At 47.0% G+C, this 27,549-nt stretch overlaps 1 protein-coding gene across 1 annotated transcript in view; it reads right to left on the reverse strand.

Moving 5' to 3' along the window:
• ADCY5 (adenylate cyclase 5) overlaps positions 1–27,549 on the reverse strand; it is a 268,384-nt gene that overhangs the window by 158,751 nt on the left and 82,084 nt on the right. The window contains exon 2 of the mRNA XM_073647525.1: positions 1,695–1,844. Within this exon, the coding sequence (XP_073503626.1) occupies positions 1,695–1,844 (150 nt within the window). The remainder of the gene's footprint in view (positions 1–1,694; positions 1,845–27,549) is intronic.

The raw sequence follows: 27,549 nt of genomic DNA on the forward strand, positions 1-27,549 counted from the left end.
TACTGGGACTTGACTTGGCGCTGCTTCCATGGTAAGCTGTATGTGAGGGACAATTTGAAGTTCAGGAGCTCCGAGGACAGAAATTGCCCCCGTGAGTCTTGTGCTAACGTGCTGGAAAGCATGGAGCACTTCCTGCTTCATTGTCCCTTTTAATACAAAGGTGTACAACAGGGTGGGGGCTTCCATTGGTTGGCCGCGGCTGGCTACTCTGTCCTACGCCGGGTGGGCCTATGGAGCGTTCGGAGACCTTGGGAGAAGGGACCGAGACACTTTATTCATAGTCAGCGCAGTGGTCAGGTATTTCACGTGGAACGCACGAGTTTTAGTCTCGACGCAGAGTAAAATCCTCCATGTAGATGAAGTCTGTAGGAACATCCTAGGTGACCTGGTGAAGGTACGTTCTCTGGAGTATGAAGGACTGGGTGCCCGGAGGGCGGCCTGTCTCTGGAGGGGCTTTTCCTTCAGGGTGCCTTAGTCCGGTAGTACTCCTATATCCTGGTGGTGGGCTGATGTCTTTCCACCCTAGATTTTTGTTTTGTATTTCTGTCTCCTGAATAGAAGGTTTGCCGGCATCGAACTTGAGCCTTGGATGGTGAGTGTGTAGGTTGTGTCCTGTATATATTGTATATAATGTATAATAGGGGGTTTTAGTTAGGTTGGGTGGGGGATTTGGGGGGGTTTTCATCGGCGGTGATAAGAGGACTGATCTGGCCTGGTCCAGGCCCCGCCTGGGGAAAAACTTTGGGGCCTGATCCTAGCTCGGAGTAATCCTGAACTTTGTGGCCAGAGCTGGATCAGGGGTGGTGGGATAGTTAGTGTAGGGCTGTGTTTTATATATGTATTAAAAATTACAAAAAAATATATATATAAAAAAAAAAAAAAAAAGGTTTAAATTTGTCCATGTCACTATTGTATATATTGTTATTTTTGTTTTTCTGTGGTGTGAATGAGGTGCGGTAAGGGGGTGACTAAGGTCAGGCAGTGGGACCAGTAGGTTAGTGTTAGTGTCCGGTTGTATATACGTTATATTAGGTTTAGTGTTTTATTGTATATAATCTTGTATATAGGACGGTGTTTTATGTGTATATAGGACGGTGTGAGCGTTGTGTGGGATTGTATATAGTAGTATGAATGAAGCTGGGCCGGGGGTCTTATAGGTTTTATAATAGTTATTTCCTGTATATGTATATATTCCTGGGGGGATTTTGTTCTTTCTCTGTAGGTCGGATCTTCTATTTTCTGTGATTTGTGTCGGGTTTTTGTCGTCTTGTTCTGCAGTTTTTGTTCTTATGTTTTGTGTCCTGTAGTGTTCTTCTTCTATAAATAAAAAAGACCTACAATCTATTACTCCCTGTTATCAGCCATTACTGGAGGAGGTGACTGTAGGACAAGGGCCTACACTCTATTACTCCCTGTTATCAGCCATTACTGGAGGAGGAGACTATAGGACAGGAGACTACCATCTATTACTCCCTGTTATCAGCCATTACTGGGGGAGGAGACTGTAGGACAGGAGACTACCATCTATTACTCCCTGTTATCAGCCATTTCAGCCCACAGTGGCGGCTTTTGACTGCCACCATTGTTCTTGCTGTCGGTGTGTTCAGTAATGTGGGGTGAGATGATTCTCGGCTGCAGAGATTGGGGAGCAGCAGGGGCCTGACTTCCTCCGGGGGGTGCTGTGGGGGTCTCACCTGCTGCTGGTTCTCTCGCTGGGAGTGCAGTCTCGCCTGGATACATTCCCTCGTCTCCTGGAACGCTTGTCTCTGGGACACTTCGGCCGGATAGTGCGTACAGACACCAACGATATTCGTGCACAAGAAGATGAGGATGTTGGACGCCAACTGAAAGCAAAAGGAGACGGAAGGTGAGAATCCCCCGCAGCACAGAGGAGATTTGGAGGCAGCGGCCGGTGATCACTGGGGCTACAGCAGGATTCCTGCACTTCTTGGCTCCATCACTCCCCAGATCGGGATCTCTGAAGTACTGAGGGTCCAGAAGAAGTGGGCTCCGCCCCCTGACCTGGGGGTCACATGACATACTGCCCTGGAATCCTGACTCTTCCTGTTTCTATCGAGTCTGGGGGGCGGGGCTAACTACTGAGATGGGACATGCCCTCTATAACCACAGATATCTGACCAATTTCTGACCAATCAGACCTAGACCAATCTAAAACATAATCTGACTCATCTGCCCAATCTGATGTCTGTATCGTCTGCTACATCCGAGAAAACGCAAGTGAATAAGTCACAATCACTCGAGCAGATCTGCAGCTCTGAGGGTGATACTGCAGCCATCACATCCTGTGACATCGGCTCCTCCATCATCAGCTTCTTCAGCGAGACCTTGATCTAGAGCCATCTACAAGGAGTCCTGATCCCAGAACCGAGGGCGAGACCTCGACCAGAGAGCATGATGGGAATCTGAGGATGGATGTGGCGGCAAGTCACCAGATACTGAGGATGGAGGTGGCGGGTGGTCACCAGATACTGATGATGGAGGTGACAGGCGGTCACCAGATACTGAAGATGGAGGTGACGGGCGGTCACCAGATACTGATGATGGAGGCGACAGGCGGTCACCAGATACTGAAGATGGAGGTGACGGGCGGTCACCAGATACTGATGACGGAGGTGACGGGCGGTCACCAGATACTGATGATGGAGGCGACGGGCGGTCACCAGATACTGATGATGGAGGTGGCGGGTGGTCACCAGATACTGATGATGGAGGCGACAGGCGGTCACCAGATACTGAGGATGGAGGTGACGGGCGGTCACCAGATACTGATGACGGAGGTGACGGGCGGTCACCAGATACTGAGGATGGAGGTGACGGGCGGTCACCAGATACTGAGGATGGAGGTGACGGGCGGTCACCAGATACTGATGACGGAGGTGACGGGCGGTCACCAGATACTGATGACGGAGGTGACGGGCGGTCACCAGATACTGATGATGGAGGCGACGGGCGGTCACCAGATACTGAGGATGGAGGTGACGGGCGGTCACTAGACACTGATGATGGAGGCGACGGGCGGTCACCAGATACTGAGGATGGAGGTGGCGGCAGGTCACCAGATACTGAAGATGGAGGCGACGTGCAGTCACCAGATACTGAGGATGGAGGTGACAGGCGGTCACCAGATACTAATGATGGAGGTGACAGGCGATCACCAGCTACTGAGGATGGAGGTGACGGGCGGTCACCAGATACTGATGATGGAGGTGGCGGGTGGTCACCAGATACTGATGATGGAGGCGACAGGCGGTCACCAGATACTGAGGATGGAGGCGGCGGCAGGTCACCAGAGACTGATGATGGAGGCGACGGGCGGTCACTAGACACTGATGATGGAGGTGACGGGCGGTCACCAGATACTGATGATGGAGGTGACGGGCGGTCACCAGATAGTGAGCGGATTTAGATTTCTTTTCTCTTCAGTCACTTTTCATTTTGTTAATTGATAGAAATAAACTATTAACCCTTCTATTACCGGAGCTTCTTCCTCTGCGGCATGTTTTCAGCACCTACCTAAGACTTTTGCACAGTGCTGAATATTAGATATATCATAGGGAAGGGTTATGGGACTCCCCCCGACTCCTGCGCTCTCGCGTCCTCTCATTTCATTTTCCATTTTGGCCTTTTTTACCGTACATGGGTTTAGTCCCGATCCGCCGCTGCCCGTCATCTCCGCGGCTATTTTTACTCTCGGCCTTTGTTGTGGTCTCTAATCTTCGCTGATAGAAATGATTTGCTCTAAGCTGAAAGGGGTTAAACCCCGTGGCTGTGCGCCGGGCGCGAGGCTTTGATCCGTGGGCTGCGCACATTGCACATTATAAATTATTCCCCGCTAACATCGCTGCATCTCATTATCAGTTAACACCTTGTCTGCCGCTGGCCGTGTCAGCCACCAACTGATGTGACGCACTCGAGAACAGCTTCTTAAAGAAACAGTAACATTCAATATATCTGATGCTGCTCTGGAGGTGAACATTTCTCTGGTGTTGAAGCCGCGGCTCGTATATAGTCCGGTCTTCTCTGTGGTAACAAATAGATGCGAAACCTGGACGATAAAGAAACAAGACAGAAGAATCAACGCCTCCTAAATGTGGAGAAGGAGAAGGAGATTATCAATACCATGGATGGCAAGAAGAACAAACCAAGCCAGACATGTCACTGGAAGCGAGGATCACCGAGCCAGGCATGTCACTGGAAGCAAGGATCACCAAGCCAGGCATGTGACTGGAAGCAAGCATCACCGAGCCAGGAATGTCACTGGAAGCAAGGATCACCGAGCCAGGCATGACACTGGAAGCAAGGATCACCGAGCCAGGCATGACACTGGAAGCAAGGATCACCGAGCCAGGCATGTCACTGGAAGAGAGGATCACCGAGCCAGGCATGTCACTGGAAGCGAGGATCACCGAGCCAGGAATGTCACTGGAAGCAAGGATCACCGAGCCAGGAATGTCACTGGAAGCAAGGATCACCGAGCCAGGAATGTCACTGGAAGCGAGGATCACCGAGCCAGGCACGTCACTGGAAGAGAGGATCACCGAGCCAGGCATGTTACTGGAAGCGAGGATCACCAAGCCAGGCATGCCACTGGAAGCAAGGATCACTGAGCCAGGAATGTGACTGGAAGCAAGACTCACCGAGCCAGACATGTGACTGGAAGCAAGGATCACCGAGCCAGGCACGTCACTGGAAGAGAGGATCACCGAGCCAGGCATGTTACTGGAAGCGAGGATCACCAAGCCAGGAATGTCACTGGAAGCAAGGATCACCGAGCCAGGAATGTGAATGGAAGCGAGGATCACCGAGCCAGGCATGTCACTGGAAGCGAGGATCACCGAGCCAGGCATGTCACTGGAAGCGAGGATCACCGAGCCAGGCATGTCACTGGAAGCGAGGATCACCGAGCCACAACTATGGACACATCATACGACGACAGTGATCACTGGAGAAAGACATCATGGCCGGAAGAATAGAAGGAAGAAGGCGAAGAAGAAGAAAAGCAGCCCGATGGCTCGATACTATCCAGATAACGGCGGAGAAGACCCTGGTGCCCGATCTCGTCTGCACAGAATCGATCTTCCCACAGAGCGTTCATCCATCAAGTCGCCATGGCTGAGATCCAGCAGGAGGCCGTTATACAATAATAAGTATGGACAAATCACACATGTAATCCGCTTAAAAAAACGCAGCTAAAAACACTGGAAAAACGCAGAAAAAAATGCTGCAAAAAATAGTAAAACCTGCATTTTGAAAGTAGCATATTTACTGCCAAGAAAGCAGGTTCTGCTGCAAAAACGCTGCATGTGAACATAGCCTTAAAGGGGACAATTACGGCATATCTGCAGTTCCCACCGTCACCTGTCATCACTAATGGAGAATTAGCCCTACATGTGTGGCGGCCTGTGCTGAGATCATGCTGCACACAGCTGAGGGTTTGCTGCAATGCATCAGTACAGACAATGTCACAAACCTCTCTCCTTCCTCACAGACTGAGACATTGTAACAAACTCATCAGTTGTTGGAATAATCAGGGCTGGATGGTTTTCCAGTAGAGATGAGTGAATCGATTTGCAGGACCCTGGACCAGCGCCATATCGCTGGGAATCCCGGCGCCTCTTTGTGTCGCGCCACAATGTTGCGCTGGGGATTTCAGCAAATTGATTCCTTCAGATCCAAGTTTCAGCCCCGGGGTGTAAACCGTGATGATAAAATTAACTGACAGGAAGTAGAGATTTTGAATTAAACCAAAGTTTATTAGAAAATTCTAGAACATCGGTGATGATTAGTTACTTTTTGGAGGCCGCACCGGCCCTTTAATTCTATTTTGCTCAGAAGTCAGGATTCTCATGGCAGAGAGCTGCTCGTTGCACTTTTGCGTATGGGGCATCGTGTATTATAATGAGAGCGATGCGCAGATCCCCGGACGCTCCGGTAATAATAAAGCAATGACGGACGTGTCACCGACACAGGTGACATTGTAACAGGCAGGAGGACGTGGTGCCGTTACAATGTATCCTGGGACCAGTCGGCCCGGACTCTGCTCCCACCACTGACTGACGCGTTTCGCTGTGTAACCACAATGGTGACTCGCCCGCGTTTCGTCTCCTTCCTTGGCTTTTTCTGGTAGTTGTGAGCCGCTGGCCGATGCTGTTTATCTCCTCTTTGTGGTCTTTGGCCACGGCCCCTCTATCAGTATCTGGTCAGTATTTGGTCTCAGGAGGGGGTGATAAATGCTGAATTGGTGACTTGTTTCTATTCTACCTTTTCTCTGATTGTTCCTCACCTGGTTTTCGCTCCCACTCCTGAGAAACAATACTGACCGAATACTGACCGAATACTGATAGTGGGGCAAATACTGGACAGGGCGAGGAGAACTGAATCTCCACTGTGACCCTGCGAGGAGTCTATGTACAGGGGGCTGCGGCTGATGTAGCAGAGCTGAGTGGGCACCACTGGCAATAACTAGGTTCCGGACCCCCGGTAATTACGTCTGCTCCTCATTTTATCACATGTGCAGGAAAACACAATTATAAGAGAAGATCCACAAACTCACAGACGCCCTTAAAGGGACTCATTAACTTACACTTAAAGGAGCAGTCAGATTTTTTTTTCAGGTCGCTGTCATTGGGCGTAACATTGTGACGTTTCTTTTCTTTGCACTCTTGTCGTTCCTCAGCTACATGTGGAGATTACTTGCTCTCCGGACATCACCATGACCCTGGTCGCCGGGGCTTGTCCACTACAGAGCGGACACTGTCTTATGAGGACATGCCAGGAGGAATAGAAGAGGAACATCACAACACGGAAATCTTAGAAAAGAAGCTCCAGAAAGTATCTTTTGTTGGAGGAAGTAAATATTTACTCCCTGAATAATGATAAATTCAGCACCAAATCTCTGCTGTCAGTGAATCACAACCCCACTGCTTATGTTAGGGGCTGGAACCTGCCATGACCTATTCAGGTTTGCACAGGTGAGGGTTTGTCACAATGTAAAACAGACAGTCTAGAAACGTCTCTGGATTCAGGGGCGTAACTTATAATTCATTGTAAAATGCGCCTAATTAATAATGATAAAACCCGAAACAAATGGTGAAAACTGAATGTAAACGCCGTGTGAATCCCCATAGTGAGGAGCCGCTCAGAGCCTCACGCCTCGCTGGGTGTCGGGAGCCTGGAAACCTAAGCAGCATTGTCAGGAGGATGAATGTAGGGACAGCGGTTCATTATTATCCAGGAAATTAAATTAGCCCCTCTCCCCCGGGAGTTGGAATGACGAGGATCCCTCATTAGAGCCCCCTGGCACCTGCACCAGTCACCTGGGAGCCCCTGGTGCTTATTCGCCAGCGCAGCACAATCTGCCCCAGGAGACGGTTTTATTTATGCTGTGATAAATGCGCCGCCGTCACATGTCCCCCCGCACAGGTGCCTGCTCCTGGCGCCCCCACTGCCAAATGCCCGTGGTTGAAAAGTTTTATAGTTTCTGCAAAAAAAAAAAAAAGTTTCATTGATTACAAAGTGTTCAGAGGGCACGATAGCGGTGATATAAGCAAGCATCACAAGATGGTTTCTATGTCGCATTTTCCTGAAAAGCTGAGTGGAGCCTGCAGTGTAAAGAATGGAGGTTTTCTTTCTACAGCCAGTTTCCTGTAGATGTGGATCCATGTATATACACTGCCTCCTTGTGTATATATATATATATATATATATATATATATATATATATATATATATATATATATATATATATTATACACACCAGATCATACACTACTATAGTCCCCAACACAATTATATCCGCCTGTCGTCCTGCCGCGCTCAGCTCCTCGGATCCATCGCCGCCTCCACTTCTTCAGGGCAAATACTAAACATAAATGAAATCTGTTTAGGACAAAGGAGTGTTATGCGGCAGCAACCATCTCGCCTGCCGCTGCGCTAATCTTATTACCTGCAGCCTTAACAAAGATGAGGAAAGAACCAGAGCTGTATTCCTCTGTGCTGCGGGGAGACTCTGCACCTGACTCCACCAAAGCCGATTTATATTCTACCGTCTCTTTAAGGCAGTGATGCCCCAGGGCAATATTCCTATAGGAGGAAGCGACATGTAGGATCAATCAGTGGGATCTGCTCCTGATCCCATATTAGATCCCAGCGTCAGGTCCATGTGATCCAGTACCAAGAACACTGGGATTGTGTGGATCGCCCCGCAGTGCTGTCCAGTTTGCTGCCATCTTTACTGTTCACAGTAATGTCCACCAGACAACAACGCGGAAATCAGAGGAATATCCTACAGAGGATACAAGAAGAAGCAGATTGCAGAGATTACGTGTGATAATCCCAATCCCCAGATGTTATAGAGGAAATATGAAGATTATAAGGGGCGTTTCTTCCCTATAATCCGCTGTGCAGACGGCAGCGGGATGAACACGTTAAATCATAAAGATACAGAACGTGGTGAAAACACCGAGGCCCAGGACGAGCACGTGCGAAGGAAACAGCGTGGAGCTAACCCTGACCATAGACGACATAGAGGCCCAGGACGAGCGCGTGCGAAGGAAACAGCGTGGAGCTAACCCTGACCATAGACAACACCGAGGCCCATGACAAGCGCGTGCGAAGGAAACAGTGTGGAGCTAACCCTGACCATAGACGACATAGAGGCCCAGGACGAGCGCGTGCGAAGGAAACAGCGTGGAGCTAACCCTGACCATAGACGACATCGAGGCCCAGGACGAGCGCGTGCGAAGGAAACAGCGTGGAGCTAACCCTGAACCATAGACAACACCGAGGCCCAGGATGAGCACGTGCGAAGGAAACAGCGTGGAGCTAACCCTGAACCATAGACAACACCGAGGCCCAGGACGAGCACGTGCGAAGGAAACAGCGTGGAGCTAACCCTGAACCATAGACAACACCGAGGCCCAGGACGAGCACGTGCGAAGGAAACAGCGTGGAGCTAACCCTGAACCATAGACAACACCGAGGCCCAGGACGAGCGCGTGCGAAGGAAACAGCGTGGAGCTAACCCTGACCATAGACGACATCGAGGCCCAGGACGAGCACGTGCGAAGGAAACAGCGTGGAGCTAACCCTGAACCATAGACAACACCGAGGCCCAGGACGAGCACGTGCGAAGGAAACAGCGTGGAGCTAACCCTGACCATAGATGACACCGAGGCCCAGGACGAGCGTGTGCGGACGAAACAGCGTGGAGCTAACCCTGACCATAGACAACACCGAGGCCAAGGACAAGCGCGTGCAGAGGAAACAGCGAGGAACTAACCCTGACCATGGACGACAGCGAGGCCCGGGACGAGTGTGTGCGAAGGAAACAGCGTGGAGCTAACCCTGACCACAGACGACACCGAGGCCCAGGACGAGCGCGTGCGAAGGAAACCACGTGGAACTAATCCTGACCATAGACGACACCGAGGCCCAGGATGAGCGCATGCGGAGGAAACAGCGTGGAGCTAACCCTGACCATAGTTGACACCGAGGCCCAGGACGAGCGCGTGCGAAGGAAACCACGTGGAACTAATCCTGACCATAGATGACACCGAGGCCCAGGATGAGCGAGTGCGGAGGAAACAGCGTGGAGCTAACCCTGACCATAGACGACACCGAGGCCCAGGACGAGCGCGTGCGGAGGAAACAGCGTGGAACAAACCCTGACCATAGACGACACCAAGGCCCAGGATGAGCGCATGCGGAGGAAACAGCGTGGAGCTAACCCTGACCATAGACGATACCGAGGCCCAGGAATAGCGCGTGCGGAGGAAACAGCGTGGAGCTAACCCTGACCATAGACGACACCGAGGCCCAGGACAAGCTGATGCGGAGGAAACAGCGTGGAGCTAACCCTGACCATAGACGACACCGAGGCCCAGGACGAGCGCGTGCGGAGGAAACAGCGTGGAGCTAACCCTGACCATAGACGACACCAAGGCCCAGGATGAACGCATGCGGAGGAAACAGCGTGGAGCTAACCCTGACCATAGATGATACCGAGGCCCAGGACAAGCTGATGCGGAGGAAACAGCGTGGAGCTAACCCTGACCATAGACGACACCGAGGCCCAGGACGAGCGCGTGCGGAGGAAACAGCGTGGAGCTAACCCTGACCAAAGACGATACCGAGGCCCAGGATTAGCGCGTGCGGAGGAAACAGCGTAGAGCTAACCCTGATGATAGACGACACTGAGGCCCAGGACGAGCGCGTGCGGAGGAAACAGCGTGGAGCTAACCCTGACCATAGACGATACCGAGGCCTAGGACGAGCGCGTGCGGAGGAAACAGCGTGGAGCTAACCCTGACCATAGACGACACCGAGGCCCAGGACAAGCTGATGCAGAGGAAACAGCGTGGAGCTAACCCTGACCATAGACGACACCGAGGCCCAGGACGAGCGCGTGCGGAGGAAACAGCGAAGAGCTAACCCTGACCATAGACAACACTGAGGCCCAGGACAAGCTAATGCGGAGGAAACAGCGTGGAGCTAACCCTGACCATAGACGATACCGAGGCCCAGGACGAGCGCATGCGGAGGAAACAGCGTGGAGCTAACCCTGATCATAGACGACACTGAGGCCCAGGACGAGCGCGTGCGGAGGAAACAGCGAAGAGCTAACCCTGACCATAGACGATACCGAGGCCCAGGACGAGCGTGTGCAGAGGAAACAGCGTGGAGCTAACCCTGACCATAGATGACATACAGAGAAGCTTGGGGGCGGTACTAGCTATAATAACCTCCCCCAAAGAACGCAGCCCCACCCACAACCCAACCTACTAAACTACTCCTGGGCATACCCTAGAATCCAGATAGAATACCACTCTAAGTACACGCATTGCTCAAAGTGCCAGATCTATAATTAGCACCTATAGTGCCAGCGATTCTTGTATCTACAGGTCCAGAACATTGTACCCGCAGCACCAAACTTATAAGAGTGTCTGTACTGGTGACCTGAAATCAGAGTGCCCATTGTGCCCATCTCACAGTAATGCCCATCGTGCCGGCCTCATTGTGCCCATCTCACAGTAATGCCCATTGTGCCAGTCTCACAGTAATGCCCATCATGCCAGTCTCATAGTGCCCATCTCACAGTAATGCTCATCATGTCGGCCTCATTGTGCCCGTCTCACAGTAATGGTGCCCATCTCACAGTAATGCCCATCATGTCTGCCTCATTGTGCCCGTCTCACAGTAAAACCCATCATGCCAGCCTCCTTGTGCCTGTCTCACAGTAATGCCCATTGTGCCCGTCTCACAGTAATGGCCATCATGCCGGCCTCATGGTGCCCGTCTCACAGTAATGCTCATCGTGCTGTCCTCATTGTGCCCGTCTCACAGTAATGCCCATTGTGCCCGTCTCACAGTAATGCCCATCATGCCGGCCTCATTGTGCTCGTCTCACAGTAATGCCCATCATGCCAGTCTCATTGTGCTCGTCTCACAGTAATGCCCATCATGCCAGTCTCATTGTGCCCGTCTCACAGTAATGCCCATCATGCCAGTCTCATTGTGCCCGTCTCACAGTAATGCTCATCATGCCAGTCTCATTGTGCCCATCTCACAGTAATGTCCATCGTGCCAGCCTCATGGTGCCATCTCACAGTAATGCCCATCATGCCAGTCTCATTGTGCCCGTCTCACAGTAATGCCCATCATGCCGGCCTCAGTGTGCCCGTCTCACAGTAATGCCCATCATGCCGGCCTCAGTGTGCCCGTCTCACAGTAATGCCCATCATGCCGGCCTCAGTGTGCCCGTCTCACAGTAATGCCCATCATGCTGGCCTCAGTGTGCCCGTCTCACAGTAATGCCCATCATGCCGGCCTCATTGTGCCCGTCTCACAGTAATGTCCATCATGCCGGCCTCAGTGTGCCCGTCTCACAGTAATGCCCATCATGCCGGCCTCAGTGTGCCCGTCTCACAGTAATGCCCATCATGCCGGCCTCAGTGTGCCCGTCTCACAGTAATGCCCATCATGCCGGCCTCAGTGTGCCCGTCTCACAGTAATGCCCATCATGCCGGCCTCAGTGTGCCCGTCTCACAGTAATGCCCATCATGCCGGCCTCAGTGTGCCCGTCTCACAGTAATGCCCATCATGCCGGCTTCATTGTGCCAGTCTCACAGTAATGCCCATCATGCCAGTCTCATTGTGCCCGTCTCACAGTAATGCCCATCATGCCGGCCTCAGTGTGCCCGTCTCACAGTAATGCCCATCATGCCGGCCTCAGTGTGCCCGTCTCACAGTAATGCCCATCATGCCGGCCTCAGTGTGCTCGTCTCACAGTAATGCCCATCATGCCGGCCTCAGTGTGCTCGTCTCACAGTAATGCCCATCATGCCGGCCTCAGTGTGCTCGTCTCACAGTAATGCCCATCATGCCGGCCTCAGTGTGCTCGTCTCACAGTAATGCCCATCATGCCGGCCTCAGTGTGCCCGTCTCACAGTAATGCCCATCATGCCGGCCTCAGTGTGCTCGTCTCACAGTAATGCCCATCATGCCGGCCTCAGTGTGCTCGTCTCACAGTAATGCCCATCATGCCGGCCTCAGTGTGCTCGTCTCACAGTAATGCCCATCATGCCGGCCTCAGTGTGCTCGTCTCACAGTAATGCCCATCATGCCGGCCTCAGTGTGCTCGTCTCACAGTAATGCCCATCATGCCGGCCTCATGGTGCCGCAGTATCGGTTGTGTTGGTATCGCAGCACTGATTCTCACACCCCATAATACATCGTCCTGGCATTTACCAAGATTCTAGGCAGCGAAGTAGAGAAGAGGCGTCAGGAGCCGCGGTTTCTACAGTCGTCTGCGGAACTAGAAGGGCAGAAAGGAGCTGGGGCGCAGATGAGCGCGCGCTGCTAACGAGGCGCTGCTAACGAGGCGCAGCTAACGAGGCGCTGCTCGGATCTCCAGGATTCTCTGCCTCGGTTTCCATGATAACGACTTCCTATTAATTAGTCTTATAGATACAGACAGGAAACGATCCGCGGATTACTGACACCGCAAGTCACACTCTGCCCCAGGGAGACTCCTAACAACCAGATCATCACCCAAACTGTCCGTAAAGCCCGGCTGCCACCTGACACCATCCGAGAGCAACACCTGGGGTGTCCCTGGGCACAGGGCAGGGGGTAACAAGAGCCCCTGCCCAGGCCAGATGTGACCTGTAGTGTTACATGGGACTGCAAGTGACATCTACTACATTATCTGTACTCACTGTTATATGTGGTGTTACATAGGACTGCAGGTGACATCTACTACATTATCTGTACTCACTGTTATATGTGGTGTTACATAGGACTGCAGGTGACATCTACAACATTATCTGTACTCACTGTTATATGTGGTGTTACATAGGACTGCAGGTGACCTCTACAGTGAGTACGGAAAGTATTCAGACCCCTTTACATTTTTCACTCTTTGTTTCATTATAGCCATTTGGTAAATTCTAAAAAGTTCATTTTATTTTCTCAGTAAAGTCCCTTTGCTCAGACACTCATATTTAAGTCACGTGCTGTCGATTTCCTTGTGATCCTCCTTGAGATGGTTCTACTCCTTCATTGGAGTCCAGCTGGGTTTAATTAAACTGATAGGACTTGATTTGGAAAGGCGCACACCTGTCTATATAAGACCTCACAGCTCACAGTGCATGTCAGACCAAATGAGAATCATGAGCTCAAAGGAACTGCCCAAGGAGCTCAGAGACAGAATTGTGGCAAGGCACAGATCTGACCAAGGTTACAAAAGAATTTCTGCATTACTCAAGGTTCCTAAGAGCACAGTGGCCTCCATAATCCTTAAATGGAAGAAGTTTGGGACCAGCAGAAGTCTTCCTAGACCTGGCCGTCCAGCCAAACTGAGCAATCGTAGAAGAAGAGCCTTGGTGAGAAAGGTAAAGAAGAACCCCAAGATCCCTGTGTCTGAGCTCCAGAGATGCAGTAGGGAGATGGGAGAAAGTTCCACAAAGTCAACTATCACTGCAGCGTTCCACCAGTCGGGCCTTTATGGCAGAGTGGCCCGACAGAAGCCTCTCCTCAGTGCAAGACATATGAAAGCCGAATAGAGTTTGCTCAAAAACACATGAAGGACTCCCAGACTATGAGAAATAAGATTCTCTGGTCTGATCAGGGGAAGATAGAACTTTTTGGTGATAATTCTAAGCGGTATATGTGGAGAAAACCAGGCACTGCTCATCACCTGCCCAATACAATCCCAACAGTGAAACATGGTGGTGGCAGCATCATGCTATGGGGGTGTTTTTCAGCTGCAGGGACAGGACGACTGGTTGCAATTGAAGGAAGCATGAATGCGAAATAGTACAGCGATATCCTGGATGAAAACCTCTTCCAGAGAGCTCTGGACCACAGACTTGGCTGAAGGTTCAACTTCCAACAAGACAATGACCCTAAGCACACAGCTAAAATAACAAAGGAGCGGCTTCAGAACAACTCTGTGACCATTCTTGACTGGCCCAGCCAGAGCCCTGACCTAAACCCAATTGAGCATCTCTGGAGAGACCTGAAAATGGCCGTCCACCAACGTTCACCATCCAACCTGACGGAACTGGAGAGGATCTGCCAGGAAGAATGGCCGAGGACCCCCAAATCCAGGGGTGAAAAACTTGTTGCATCATTCCCAAGAACACTCACGGCTGTACTAGCTCAAAAGGGGGCTTCTACTCAATACTGTGCGAAGGGGCTGAATACTTATGACCATGTGAGATTTCAGTTTTTCTTTTTTAATAAATTTGCAAAAATTTCTACATTTCTGTTTTTTTTCAGTCAAGATGGGGTGCAGAGTGGACTGTAATGAGAAAAAAAATGAACTTTTTAGAATTTACCAAATGGCTGCAATGAAACAAAGAGTGAAAAATTTAAAAGGGTCTGAATACTTTCCGTACCCACTGTACTACATTATCTGTACTCAGAGAGTTATCACTGTGTTATCTGTGGTGTTACATAGGACTGCAGGTGACATCTACTACATTATCTGTACTCAGAGAGTTATCACTGTGTTATCTGTGGTGTTACATAGGACTGCAGGTGACATCTACTACATTATCTGTACTCAGAGAGTTATCACTGTGTTATCTGTGGTGTTACATAGGACTGCAGGTCACATCTACTACATTATCTGTACTCAGAGAGTTATCACTGTGTTATCTGTGGTGTTACATAGGACTGCAGGTGACATCTACTACATTATCTGTACTCAGAGAGTTATCACTGTGTTATATGTGGTGTTACATAGGACTGCAGGTGACATCTACTACATTATCTGTACTCAGAGAGTTATCACTGTGTTATCTGTGGTGTTACATAGGACTGCAGGTGACATCTACTACATTATCTGTACTCAGAGTTATCACTGTGTTATCTGTGGTGTTACATAGGACTGCAGGTGACATCTACTACATTATCTGTACTCAGAGAGTTATCACTGTGTTATCTGTGGTGTTACATAGGACTGCAGGTGACATCTACTACATTATCTGTACTCAGAGAGTTATCACTGTGTTATATGTGGTGTTACATAGGACTGCAGGTGACATCTACTACATTATCTGTACTCAGAGAGTTATCACTGTGTTATCTGTGGTGTTACATAGGACTGCAGGTGACATCTACTACATTATCTGTACTCAGAGTTATCACTGTGCTATCTGTGGTGTTACATAGGACTGCAGGTGACATCTACTACATTATCTGTACTCAGAGAGTTATCACTGTGCTATCTGTGGTGTTACATAGGACTGCAGGTGACATCTACTACATTATCTGTACTCAGAGAGTTATCACTGTGTTATATGTGGTGTTACATAGGACTGCAGGTGACATCTACTACATTATCTGTACTCAGAGAGTTATCACTGTGTTATCTGTGGTGTTACATAGGACTGCAGGTGACATCTACTACATTATCTGTACTCAGAGAGTTATCACTGTGTTATATGTGGTGTTACATAGGACTGCAGGTGACATCTACTACATTATCTGTACTCAGAGAGTTATCACTGTGTTATCTGTGGTGTTACATAGGACTGCAGGTGACATCTACTACATTATCTGTACTCAGAGTTATCACTGTGCTATCTGTGGTGTTACATAGGACTGCAGGTGACATCTACTACATTATCTGTACTCAGAGAGTTATCACTGTGCTATCTGTGGTGTTACATAGGACTGCAGGTGACATCTACTACATTATCTGTACTCAGAGAGTTATCACTGTGTTATCTGTGGTGTTACATAGGACTGCAGGTGATATCTACTACATTATCTATACTCAGAGAGTTATCACTGTGTTATCTGTGTGTTACATAGGACTGCAGGTGACATCTACTACATTATCTGTACTCAGAGTTATCACTGTGTTATCTGTGTGTTACATAGGACTGCAGGTGACATCTACTACATTATCTGTACTCAGAGTTATCACTGTGTTATCTGTGGTGTTACATAGGACTGCAGGCGATATCTGCTGCATTATCTGTACTCAGAGAGTTATCACTGTGTTATCTGTGGTGTTACATAGGACTGCAGGCGATATCTGCTGCATTATCTGTACTCAGAGAGTTATCACTGTGTTATCTGTGGTGTTACATAGGACTGCAGGTGACATATACTACATTATCTGTACTCAGAGAGTTATCACTGTGTTATCTGTGGTGTTACATAGGACTGCAGGTGATATCTACTACATTATCTATACTCAGAGTTATCACCGTGTTATCTGTGGTGTTACATAGGACTGCAGGCGATATCTGCTGCATTATCTGTACTCAGAGAGTTATCACTGTGTTATCTGTGGTGTTACATAGGACTGCAGGTGACATATACTACATTATCTGTACTCAGAGAGTTATCACTGTGTTATCTGTGGTGTTACATAGGACTGCAGGTGATATCTACTACATTATCTATACTCAGAGAGTTATCACTGTGTTATCTGTGTGTTACATAGGACTGCAGGTGACATCTACTACATTATCTGTACTCAGAGTTATCACTGTGTTATCTGTGTGTTACATAGGACTGCAGGTGACATCTACTACATTATCTGTACTCAGAGTTATCACTGTGTTATCTGTGGTGATATATAGGACTGCAGGTGATATCTGCTGCATTATCTGTACTCAGAGAGTTATCACTGTGTTATCTGTGGTGTTACATAGGACTGCAGGCGATATCTGCTGCATTATCTGTACTCAGAGAGTTATCACTGTGTTATCTGTGGTGTTACATAGGACTGCAGGTGACATATACTACATTATCTGTACTCAGAGAGTTATCACGGTGTTATCTGTGGTGTTACATAGGACTGCAGGTGATATCTACTACATTATCTATACTCAGAGAGTTATCACTGTGTTATCTGTGTGTTACATAGGACTGCAGGTGACATCTACTACATTATCTGTACTCAGAGTTATCACTGTGTTATCTGTGTGTTACATAGGACTGCAGGTGACATCTACTACATTATCTGTACTCAGAGTTATCACTGTGTTATCTGTGGTGTTACATAGGACTGCAGGTGACATCTAATACATTATCTGTACTCAGAGAGTTATCACTGTGTTATCTGTGGTGTTACATAGGACTGCAGGTGATATCTGCTGCATTATCTGTACTCAGAGAGTTATCACTGTGTTATCTGTGGTGTTACATAGGACTGCAGGTGACATCTACTACATTATCTGTACTCAGAGAGTTATCACTGTTATCTGTGGTGTTACATAGGACTGCAGGTGACATCTACTACATTATCTGTATTCAGAGAGTTATCACTGTGTTATCTGTGGTGTTACATAGGACTGCAGGTGACATCTACTACATTACCTGTACTCAGAGAGTTATCACTGTGTTATATGTGGTGTTACATAGGACTGCAGGCGATATCTGCTGCATTATCTGTACTCAGAGAGTTATCACTGTGTTATCTGTGGTGTTACATAGGACTGCAGGTGACATCTACTACATTATCTGTACTCAGAGAGTTATCACTGTGTTATCTGTGGTGTTACATAGGACTGCAGGTGATATCTGCTGCATTATCTGTACTCAGAGAGTTATCACTGTGTTATCTGTGGTGTTACATAGGACTGCAGGTGATATCTACTGCATTATCTGTACTCAGAGAGTTATCACTGTGTTATCTGTGGTGTTACATAGGACTGCAGGTGACATCTACTACATTATCTGTACTCAGAGAGTTATCACTGTGTTATCTGTGGTGTTACATAGGACTGCAGGTGACATCTACTACATTATCTGTACTCAGAGAGTTATCACTGTGTTATCTGTGGTGTTACATAGGACTGCAGGTGACATCTACTACATTACCTGTACTCAGAGAGTTATCACTGTGTTATCTGTGGCATTACATAGGACTGCAGGTGATATCTACTACATTATCTATACTCAGAGAGTTATCACTGTGTTATATGTGGTGTTACATAGGACTGCAGGTGATATCTGCTGCATTATCTGTACTCAGAGAGTTATCACTGTGTTATATGTGGTGTTACATAGGACTGCAGGTGATATCTGCTGCATTATCTGTACTCAGAGAGTTATCACTGTGTTATCTGTGGTGTTACATAGGACTGCAGGTGACATCTACTACATTATCTGTACTCAGAGTTATCACTGTGTTATATGTGGTGTTACATAGGACTGCAGGCGATATCTGCTGCATTATCTGTACTCAGAGTTATCACTGTGTTATCTGTGTGTTACATAGGACTGCAGGTGACATCTACTACATTATCTGCACTCAGAGTTATCACTGTGTTATCTGTGGTGTTACATAGGACTGCAGGTGACATCTAATACATTATCTGTACTCAGAGAGTTATCACTGTGTTATCTGTGGTGTTACATAGGACTGCAGGTGACATCTACTACATTATCTGTATTCAGAGAGTTATCACTGTGTTATCTGTGGTGTTACATAGGACTGCAGGTGACATCTACTACATTATCTGTATCCAGAGAGTTATCACTGTGTTATATGTAGTGTTACATAGGACTGCAGGTGACATCTACTACATTATCTGTACTCAGAGTTATCACTGTGTTATCTGTGGTGTTACATAGGACTGCAGGTTACATCTACTACATTATCTGTACTCAGAGTTATCACTGTGTTATATGTGGTGTTACATAGGACTGCAGGTGACATCTACTACATTATCTGTACTCAGAGAGTTATCACTGTGTTATATGTGGTGTTCCATAGGACTGCAGGTGATATCTGCTGCATTATCTGTACTCAGAGAGTTATCACTGTGTTATATGTGGTGTTACATAGGACTGCAGGTGATATCTGCTGCATTATCTGTACTCAGAGAGTTATCACTGTGTTATCTGTGGCATTACATAGGACTGCAGGTGACATCTACTACATTATCTGTACTCAGGGAGTTATCACTGTGTTATCTGTGGTGTTACATAGGACTACAGGTGACATCTACTACATTATCTGTACTCAGAGAGTTATCACTGTGTTATCTGTGGTGTTACATAGGACTGCAGGTGACATCTACTACATTATCTGTACTCAGAGTTATCACTGTGTTATCTGTGGTGTTACATAGGACTGCAGATGACATCTACTACATTATCTGTACTCAGAGAGTTATCACTGTGTTATATGTGGTGTTACATAGGACTGCAGGTGACATCTACTACATTACCTGTACTCAGAGAGTTATCACTGTGTTATCTGTGGCATTACATAGGACTGCAGGTGATATCTACTACATTATCTATACTCAGAGAGTTATCACTGTGTTATATGTGGTGTTACATAGGACTGCAGGTGATATCTGCTGCATTATCTGTACTCAGAGCGTTATCACTGTGTTATCTGTGGTGTTACATAGGACTGCAGGTGACATCTACTACATTATCTGTACTCAGAGTTATCACTGTGTTATATGTGGTGTTACATAGGACTGCAGGCGATATCTGCTGCATTATCTGTACTCAGAGTTATCACTGTGTTATCTGTGGTGTTACATAGGACTGCAGGTGACATCTACTACATTATCTGTACTCAGAGAGTTATCACTGTGTTATCTGTGGTGTTACATAGGACTGCAGGTGACATCTACTACATTATCTGTATCCAGAGAGTTATCACTGTGTTATATGTAGTGTTACATAGGACTGCAGGTGACATCTACTACATTATCTGTACTCAGAGAGTTATCACTGTGTTATATGTAGTGTTACATAGGACTGCAGGCGATATCTGCTGCATTATCTGTACTCAGAGAGTTATCACTGTGTTATCTGTGGTGTTACATAGGACTGCAGGTGACATCTACTACATTATCTGTACTCAGAGAGTTATCACTGTGTTATCTGTGGTGTTACATAGGACTGCAGGTGATATCTGCTGCATTATCTGTACTCAGAGAGTTATCACTGTGTTATCTGTGGTGTTACATAGGACTGCAGGTGACATCTACTACATTATCTGTACTCAGAGAGTTATCACTGTTATCTGTGGTGTTACATAGGACTGCAGGTGACATCTACTACATTATCTGTACTCAGAGAGTTATCACTGTGTTATATGTGGTGTTCCATAGGACTGCAGGTGATATCTGCTGCATTATCTGTACTCAGAGAGTTATCACTGTGTTATCTGTGGCATTACATAGGACTGCAGGTGACATCTACTACATTATCTGTACTCAGGGAGTTATCACTGTGTTATCTGTGGTGTTACATAGGACTACAGGTGACATCTACTACATTATCTGTACTCAGAGAGTTATCACTGTGTTATCTGTGGTGTTACATAGGACTGCAGGTGACATCTACTACATTATCTGTACTCAGAGTTATCACTGTGTTATCTGTGGTGTTACATAGGACTGCAGGTGACCTCTACTACATTATCTGTACTCAGAGTTATCACTGTGTTATATGTGGTGTTACATAGGACTGCAGGTGACATCTACTACATTACCTGTACTCAGAGAGTTATCACTGTGTTATCTGTGGCATTACATAGGACTGCAGGTGATATCTACTACATTATCTATACTCAGAGAGTTATCACTGTGTTATATGTGGTGTTACATAGGACTGCAGGTGATATCTACTACATTATCTGTACTCAGAGAGTTATCACTGTGTTATATGTGGTGTTCCATAGGACTGCAGGTGATATCTGCTGCATTATCTGTACTCAGAGAGTTATCACTGTGTTATATGTGGTGTTACATAGGACTGCAGGTGATATCTGCTGCATTATCTGTACTCAGAGAGTTATCACTGTGTTATCTGTGGCATTACATAGGACTGCAGGTGACATCTACTACATTATCTGTACTCAGGGAGTTATCACTGTGTTATCTGTGGTGTTACATAGGACTACAGGTGACATCTACTACATTATCTGTACTCAGAGAGTTATCACTGTGTTATCTGTGGTGTTACATAGGACTGCAGGTGACATCTACTACATTATCTGTACTCAGAGTTATCACTGTGTTATCTGTGGTGTTACATAGGACTGCAGATGACATCTACTACATTATCTGTACTCAGAGAGTTATCACTGTGTTATATGTGGTGTTACATAGGACTGCAGGTGACATCTACTACATTACCTGTACTCAGAGAGTTATCACTGTGTTATCTGTGGCATTACATAGGACTGCAGGTGATATCTACTACATTATCTATACTCAGAGAGTTATCACTGTGTTATATGTGGTGTTACATAGGACTGCAGGTGATATCTGCTGCATTATCTGTACTCAGAGCGTTATCACTGTGTTATCTGTGGTGTTACATAGGACTGCAGGTGACATCTACTACATTATCTGTACTCAGAGTTATCACTGTGTTATATGTGGTGTTACATAGGACTGCAGGCGATATCTGCTGCATTATCTGTACTCAGAGTTATCACTGTGTTATCTGTGGTGTTACATAGGACTGCAGGTGACATCTACTACATTATCTGTACTCAGAGAGTTATCACTGTGTTATCTGTGGTGTTACATAGGACTGCAGGTGACATCTACTACATTATCTGTATCCAGAGAGTTATCACTGTGTTATATGTAGTGTTACATAGGACTGCAGGTGACATCTACTACATTATCTGTACTCAGAGAGTTATCACTGTGTTATATGTAGTGTTACATAGGACTGCAGGCGATATCTGCTGCATTATCTGTACTCAGAGAGTTATCACTGTGTTATCTGTGGTGTTACATAGGACTGCAGGTGACATCTACTACATTATCTGTACTCAGAGAGTTATCACTGTGTTATCTGTGGTGTTACATAGGACTGCAGGTGATATCTGCTGCATTATCTGTACTCAGAGAGTTATCACTGTGTTATCTGTGGTGTTACATAGGACTGCAGGTGACATCTACTACATTATCTGTACTCAGAGAGTTATCACTGTTATCTGTGGTGTTACATAGGACTGCAGGTGACATCTACTACATTATCTGTACTCAGAGAGTTATCACTGTGTTATATGTGGTGTTCCATAGGACTGCAGGTGATATCTGCTGCATTATCTGTACTCAGAGAGTTATCACTGTGTTATCTGTGGCATTACATAGGACTGCAGGTGACATCTACTACATTATCTGTACTCAGGGAGTTATCACTGTGTTATCTGTGGTGTTACATAGGACTACAGGTGACATCTACTACATTATCTGTACTCAGAGAGTTATCACTGTGTTATCTGTGGTGTTACATAGGACTGCAGGTGACATCTACTACATTATCTGTACTCAGAGTTATCACTGTGTTATCTGTGGTGTTACATAGGACTGCAGGTGACCTCTACTACATTATCTGTACTCAGAGTTATCACTGTGTTATATGTGGTGTTACATAGGACTGCAGGTGACATCTACTACATTACCTGTACTCAGAGAGTTATCACTGTGTTATCTGTGGCATTACATAGGACTGCAGGTGATATCTACTACATTATCTATACTCAGAGAGTTATCACTGTGTTATATGTGGTGTTACATAGGACTGCAGGTGATATCTGCTGCATTATCTGTACTCAGAGAGTTATCACTGTGTTATCTGTGGTGTTACATAGGACTGCAGGTGACATCTACTACATTATCTGTACTCAGAGAGTTATCACTGTGTTATCTGTGGTGTTACATGGGACTGCAGGTGACATCTACTACATTATCTGTACTCAGAGAGTTATCACTGTGTTATCAGTGGCATTACATAGGACTGCAGGTGATATCTACTACATTATCTATACTCAGAGAGTTATCACTGTGTTATCTGTGGTGTTACATAGGACTGCAGGTGATATCTGCTGCATTATCTGTACTCAGAGAGTTATCACTGTGTTATCTGTGGTGTTACATAGGACTGCAGGTGATATCTACTACATTATCTGTACTCAGAGAGTTATCACTGTGTTATCTGTGGTGTTACATAGGACTGCAGGTGACATCTACTACATTATCTGTACTCAGAGAGTTATCACTGTGTTATCTGTGGTGTTACATAGGACTGCAGGTGACATCTACTACATTATCTGTACTCAGAGAGTTATCACTGTGTTATCTGTGGTGCTACATAGGACTGCAGGTGACATCTACTACATTATCTGTACTCAGAGAGTTATCACTGTGTTATCTGTGGTGTTACATAGGACTGCAGGTGATATCTGCTGCATTATCTGTACACAGAGTTATCACTGTGTTATCTGTGGTGTTACATAGGACTGCAGGTGACATCTACTACATTACCTGTACTCAGAGAGTTATCACTGTGTTATATGTGGTGTTACATAGGACTGCAGATGATATCTGCTGCATTATCTGTACTCAGAGAGTTATCACTGTGTTATCTGTGGTGTTACATAGGACTGCAGGTGACATCTAATACATTATCTATACTCAGAGAGTTATCACTGTGTTATCTGTGGTGTTACATAGGACTGCAGGTGATATCTACTACATTATCTATACTCAGAGAGTTATCACTGTGTTATCTGTGGTGTTACATAGGACTGCAGGTGATATCTGCTGCATTATCTGTACTCAGAGAGTTATCACTGTGTTATCTGTGGTGTTACATAGGACTGCAGGTGATATCTGCTGCATTATCTGTACTCAGAGAGTCATCACTGTGTTATCTGTGGTGTTACATAGGACTGCAGATGACATCTACTACATTATCTGTACTCAGAGAGTTATCACTGTGTTATCTGTGGTGTTACATAGGACTGCAGGTGACATCTACTACATTATCTGTACTCAGAGTTATCACTGTGTTATCTGTGGTGTTACATAGGACTGCAGGTGACATCTACTACATTATCTGTACTCAGAGAGTGATCACTGTTATCTGTGGTGTTACATAGGACTGCAGGTGACATCTACCACATTATCTGTACTCAGAGAGTGATCACTGTTATCTGTGGTGTTACATAGGACTGCAGGTGACATCTACCACATTATCTGTACTCAGAGAGTGATCACTGTTATCTGTGGTGTTACATAGGACTGCAGGTGACATCTACCACATTATCTGTACTCAGAGAGTGATCACTGTTATCTGTGGTGTTACATAGGACTGCAGGTGACATCTACTACATTATCTGTACTCAGAGAGCTATCACTGTGTTATCTGTGGTGTTACATAGGACTGCAGGTGACATCTACTACATTATCTGTACTCAGAGAGTTATCACTGTGATATCTGTGGCATTACATAGGACTGCAGGTGACATCTACTACATTATCTGTACTCAGAGAGTTATCACTATGTTATCTGTGGTGTTACATAGGACTGCAGGTGACATCTACTACATTATCTGTACTCAGAGAGTTATCACTGTTATCTGTGGTGTTGCATAGGACTGCAGGTGACATCTACTACATTATCTGTACTCAGAGAGTTATCACTGTGTTATCTGTGGTGTTACATAGGACTGCAGGTGACATCTACTACATTATCTGTACTCAGAGAGTTATCACTGTGTTATCTGTGGTGTTACATAGGACTGCAGGTGACATCTACTACATTATCTGTACTCAGAGAGTTATCACTGTGTTATATGTGGTGTTACATAGGACTGCAGGTGACATCTACTACATTATCTGTACTCAGAGAGTTATCACTGTGTTATCTGTGGTGTTACATAGGACTGCAGGTGACATCTACTACATTATCTGTACTCAGAGAGTTATCACTGTGTTATCTGTGGTGTTACATAGGACTGCAGGTAGCGTTGACCCTCTGCTGGGTATAGTGCGCTCGTACTTTCGCCCGCTCTTTTCTCGTCACTGATTGGTCCGTTCTTTCGGGTGAGATGGATTTTACTTTGCGTTTTTATCGCGCCCCATAATGTACGGGCCCCCGGCAGACGAGGGGTTAATGACGCTCTTCTCCCAATATTCCGGGGGGAGTCGGCGTGAACACATTAAAATGACAATGTTGATCTTATGGGACAAATGAGTGTTGTGTTCCCATGGAAACGCGTTACCTGCAGCCCCCGGCGTGAGCGAGTGACTCCATGGAGGATGTGACACACAATCTGCAGAATTTCTACAATTCTCTCATTTTTAATCCTTTTATGGGCAAAAAGCGGCCAGAAAATTGTAAGAATTTATTTTTGCTGTGAACCTTCCTATATAGACGTCGTCACTGTATACGGGGGGCGATGAGAGCGAAATACAAGGACCGCAGCACCAAAAACCGCACTCCGGCCTCCTCTGCCGGGAACGGATGCGCTCGGTACAGAGAACATAGGGGTCCTGACGGGCAGCGATCGGGTGACACCATGAAAGAACCCGCCACCATGAAAACGCGCCCAAGCTGCGGAGCGGATGGAGGCGCAGATTGCGGGGGAAGACGCAGCGCACTGGGGACTTTCATTGTGGGCTTAGGAGTCCAGTGGGCGGGGTCTTAATGACTGACAGCTGTGCTGCCAATCACTAGGACCGCCCACTGGACTCCTAGTGCCAGAGAAATGGAGAGTATCGTTACCATAATACAGCGAACACGTCGAGCGCAAATATCCATAAATCAGAGTCACCTCCCAGCGCTGCCAACAATCACCGCCCGATCAGAGGAGGCCGTGCTCCATTTTTATATCTCTCAGAGTTTATAGAAGTCTGCGCTGCCTGGAAAAGTGATTAAACATTGTCATCGTTAACCGAAAATGACGGCTCCAGAGCGAAGTCCAATAAACAGCCCAGAACATTCTCCTCGTCCCAGGACCGCCGGAATGTCTGCCAGAAAGATCACACAGCATCTATACACCCTGCTCTCAGCTTATCTCAGGGCTAATGCTCCCGTCACCTCCAGAGCAGCACTCAATATTCTGCTGCTACATCATGTCTAATGCTCCAGTCACCTCTAGAGCTGCACTCACTATTCTGCGGCTACATCATGTCTAATGCTCCAGTCACCTCCAGAGCTGCACGCACTATTCTGCTGCTACATCATGTCTAATGCTCCAGTCACCTCCAGAGCTGCACTCACTATTCAGCTGCTACATCATGTCTTACTCTCCAGTCACCTCCAGAGCTGCACTCACTATTCTGCTGCTACATCATGTCTAATGCTCCAGTCACCTCCAGAGCTGCATTCACTATTCAGCTGCTATATCATGTCTTACTCTCCAGTCACCTCCAGAGCTGCGGTCACTATTCTGCTGCTACATCATGTCTAATGCTCCAGTCACCTCCAGAGCTGCACTCACTATTCAGCTGCTACATCATGTCTTACTCTCCAGTCACCTCCAGAGCTGCACTCACTATTCTGCTGCTACATCATGTCTAATGCTCCAGTCACCTCCAGAGTTGCAGTCACTATTCTGCTGCTACATCATGTCTTACTCTCCAGTCACCTCCAGTGCTGCGGTCACTATTCTGCTGCTACATCATGTCTTACTCTCCAGTCACCTCCAGAGCTGCAGTCACTATTCTGCTGCTACGTCATGTCTTACTCTCCAGTCACCTCCAGAGCTGCGGTCACTATTCTGCTTTTACATCGTGTCTAATGCTCCAGTCACCTCCAGAGCTGCAGTCACTATTCTGCTGCTACATCATGTCTAATGCTCCAGTCATCTCTAGAGCTGCACTCACTATTCTGCTGCTACATCATGTCTAATGCTCCAGTCACCTCCAGAGCTGCACTCACTATTCTGCTGCTACGTCATGTCTTAATCTCCAGTCACCTCCAGAGCTGCGGTCACTATTCTGCTTTTACATCGTGTCTAATGCTCCAGTCACCTCCAGAGCTGCACTGTCCTGCAGACATCATTATCATCTCCGATCCCTTTCTGGGCCTGTGAATTATTAACCCTGCTTCCCCCATTATCCCATGGAGTCTGTGCGTCAGACGTGTGACAGTGAAATGTATAATTGATATACGAGGCGCGAGTCTGCGTCACCGGCGAGCTGATAACTCCTCTCACGTGACATTCCAGGGTACTACTGATAACCTGCCTAGTGTGAACAGGCCGCTAATATTTTCTGGTAGCAG

This window comes from Phyllobates terribilis, unplaced genomic scaffold, assembly GCF_046119375.1.
Source record: "Phyllobates terribilis strain yellow unplaced genomic scaffold, ASM4611937v1 Scaffold_9__5_contigs__length_417890890, whole genome shotgun sequence".
In the NCBI taxonomy this organism is placed as follows: Eukaryota; Metazoa; Chordata; class Amphibia; order Anura; family Dendrobatidae; genus Phyllobates; species Phyllobates terribilis.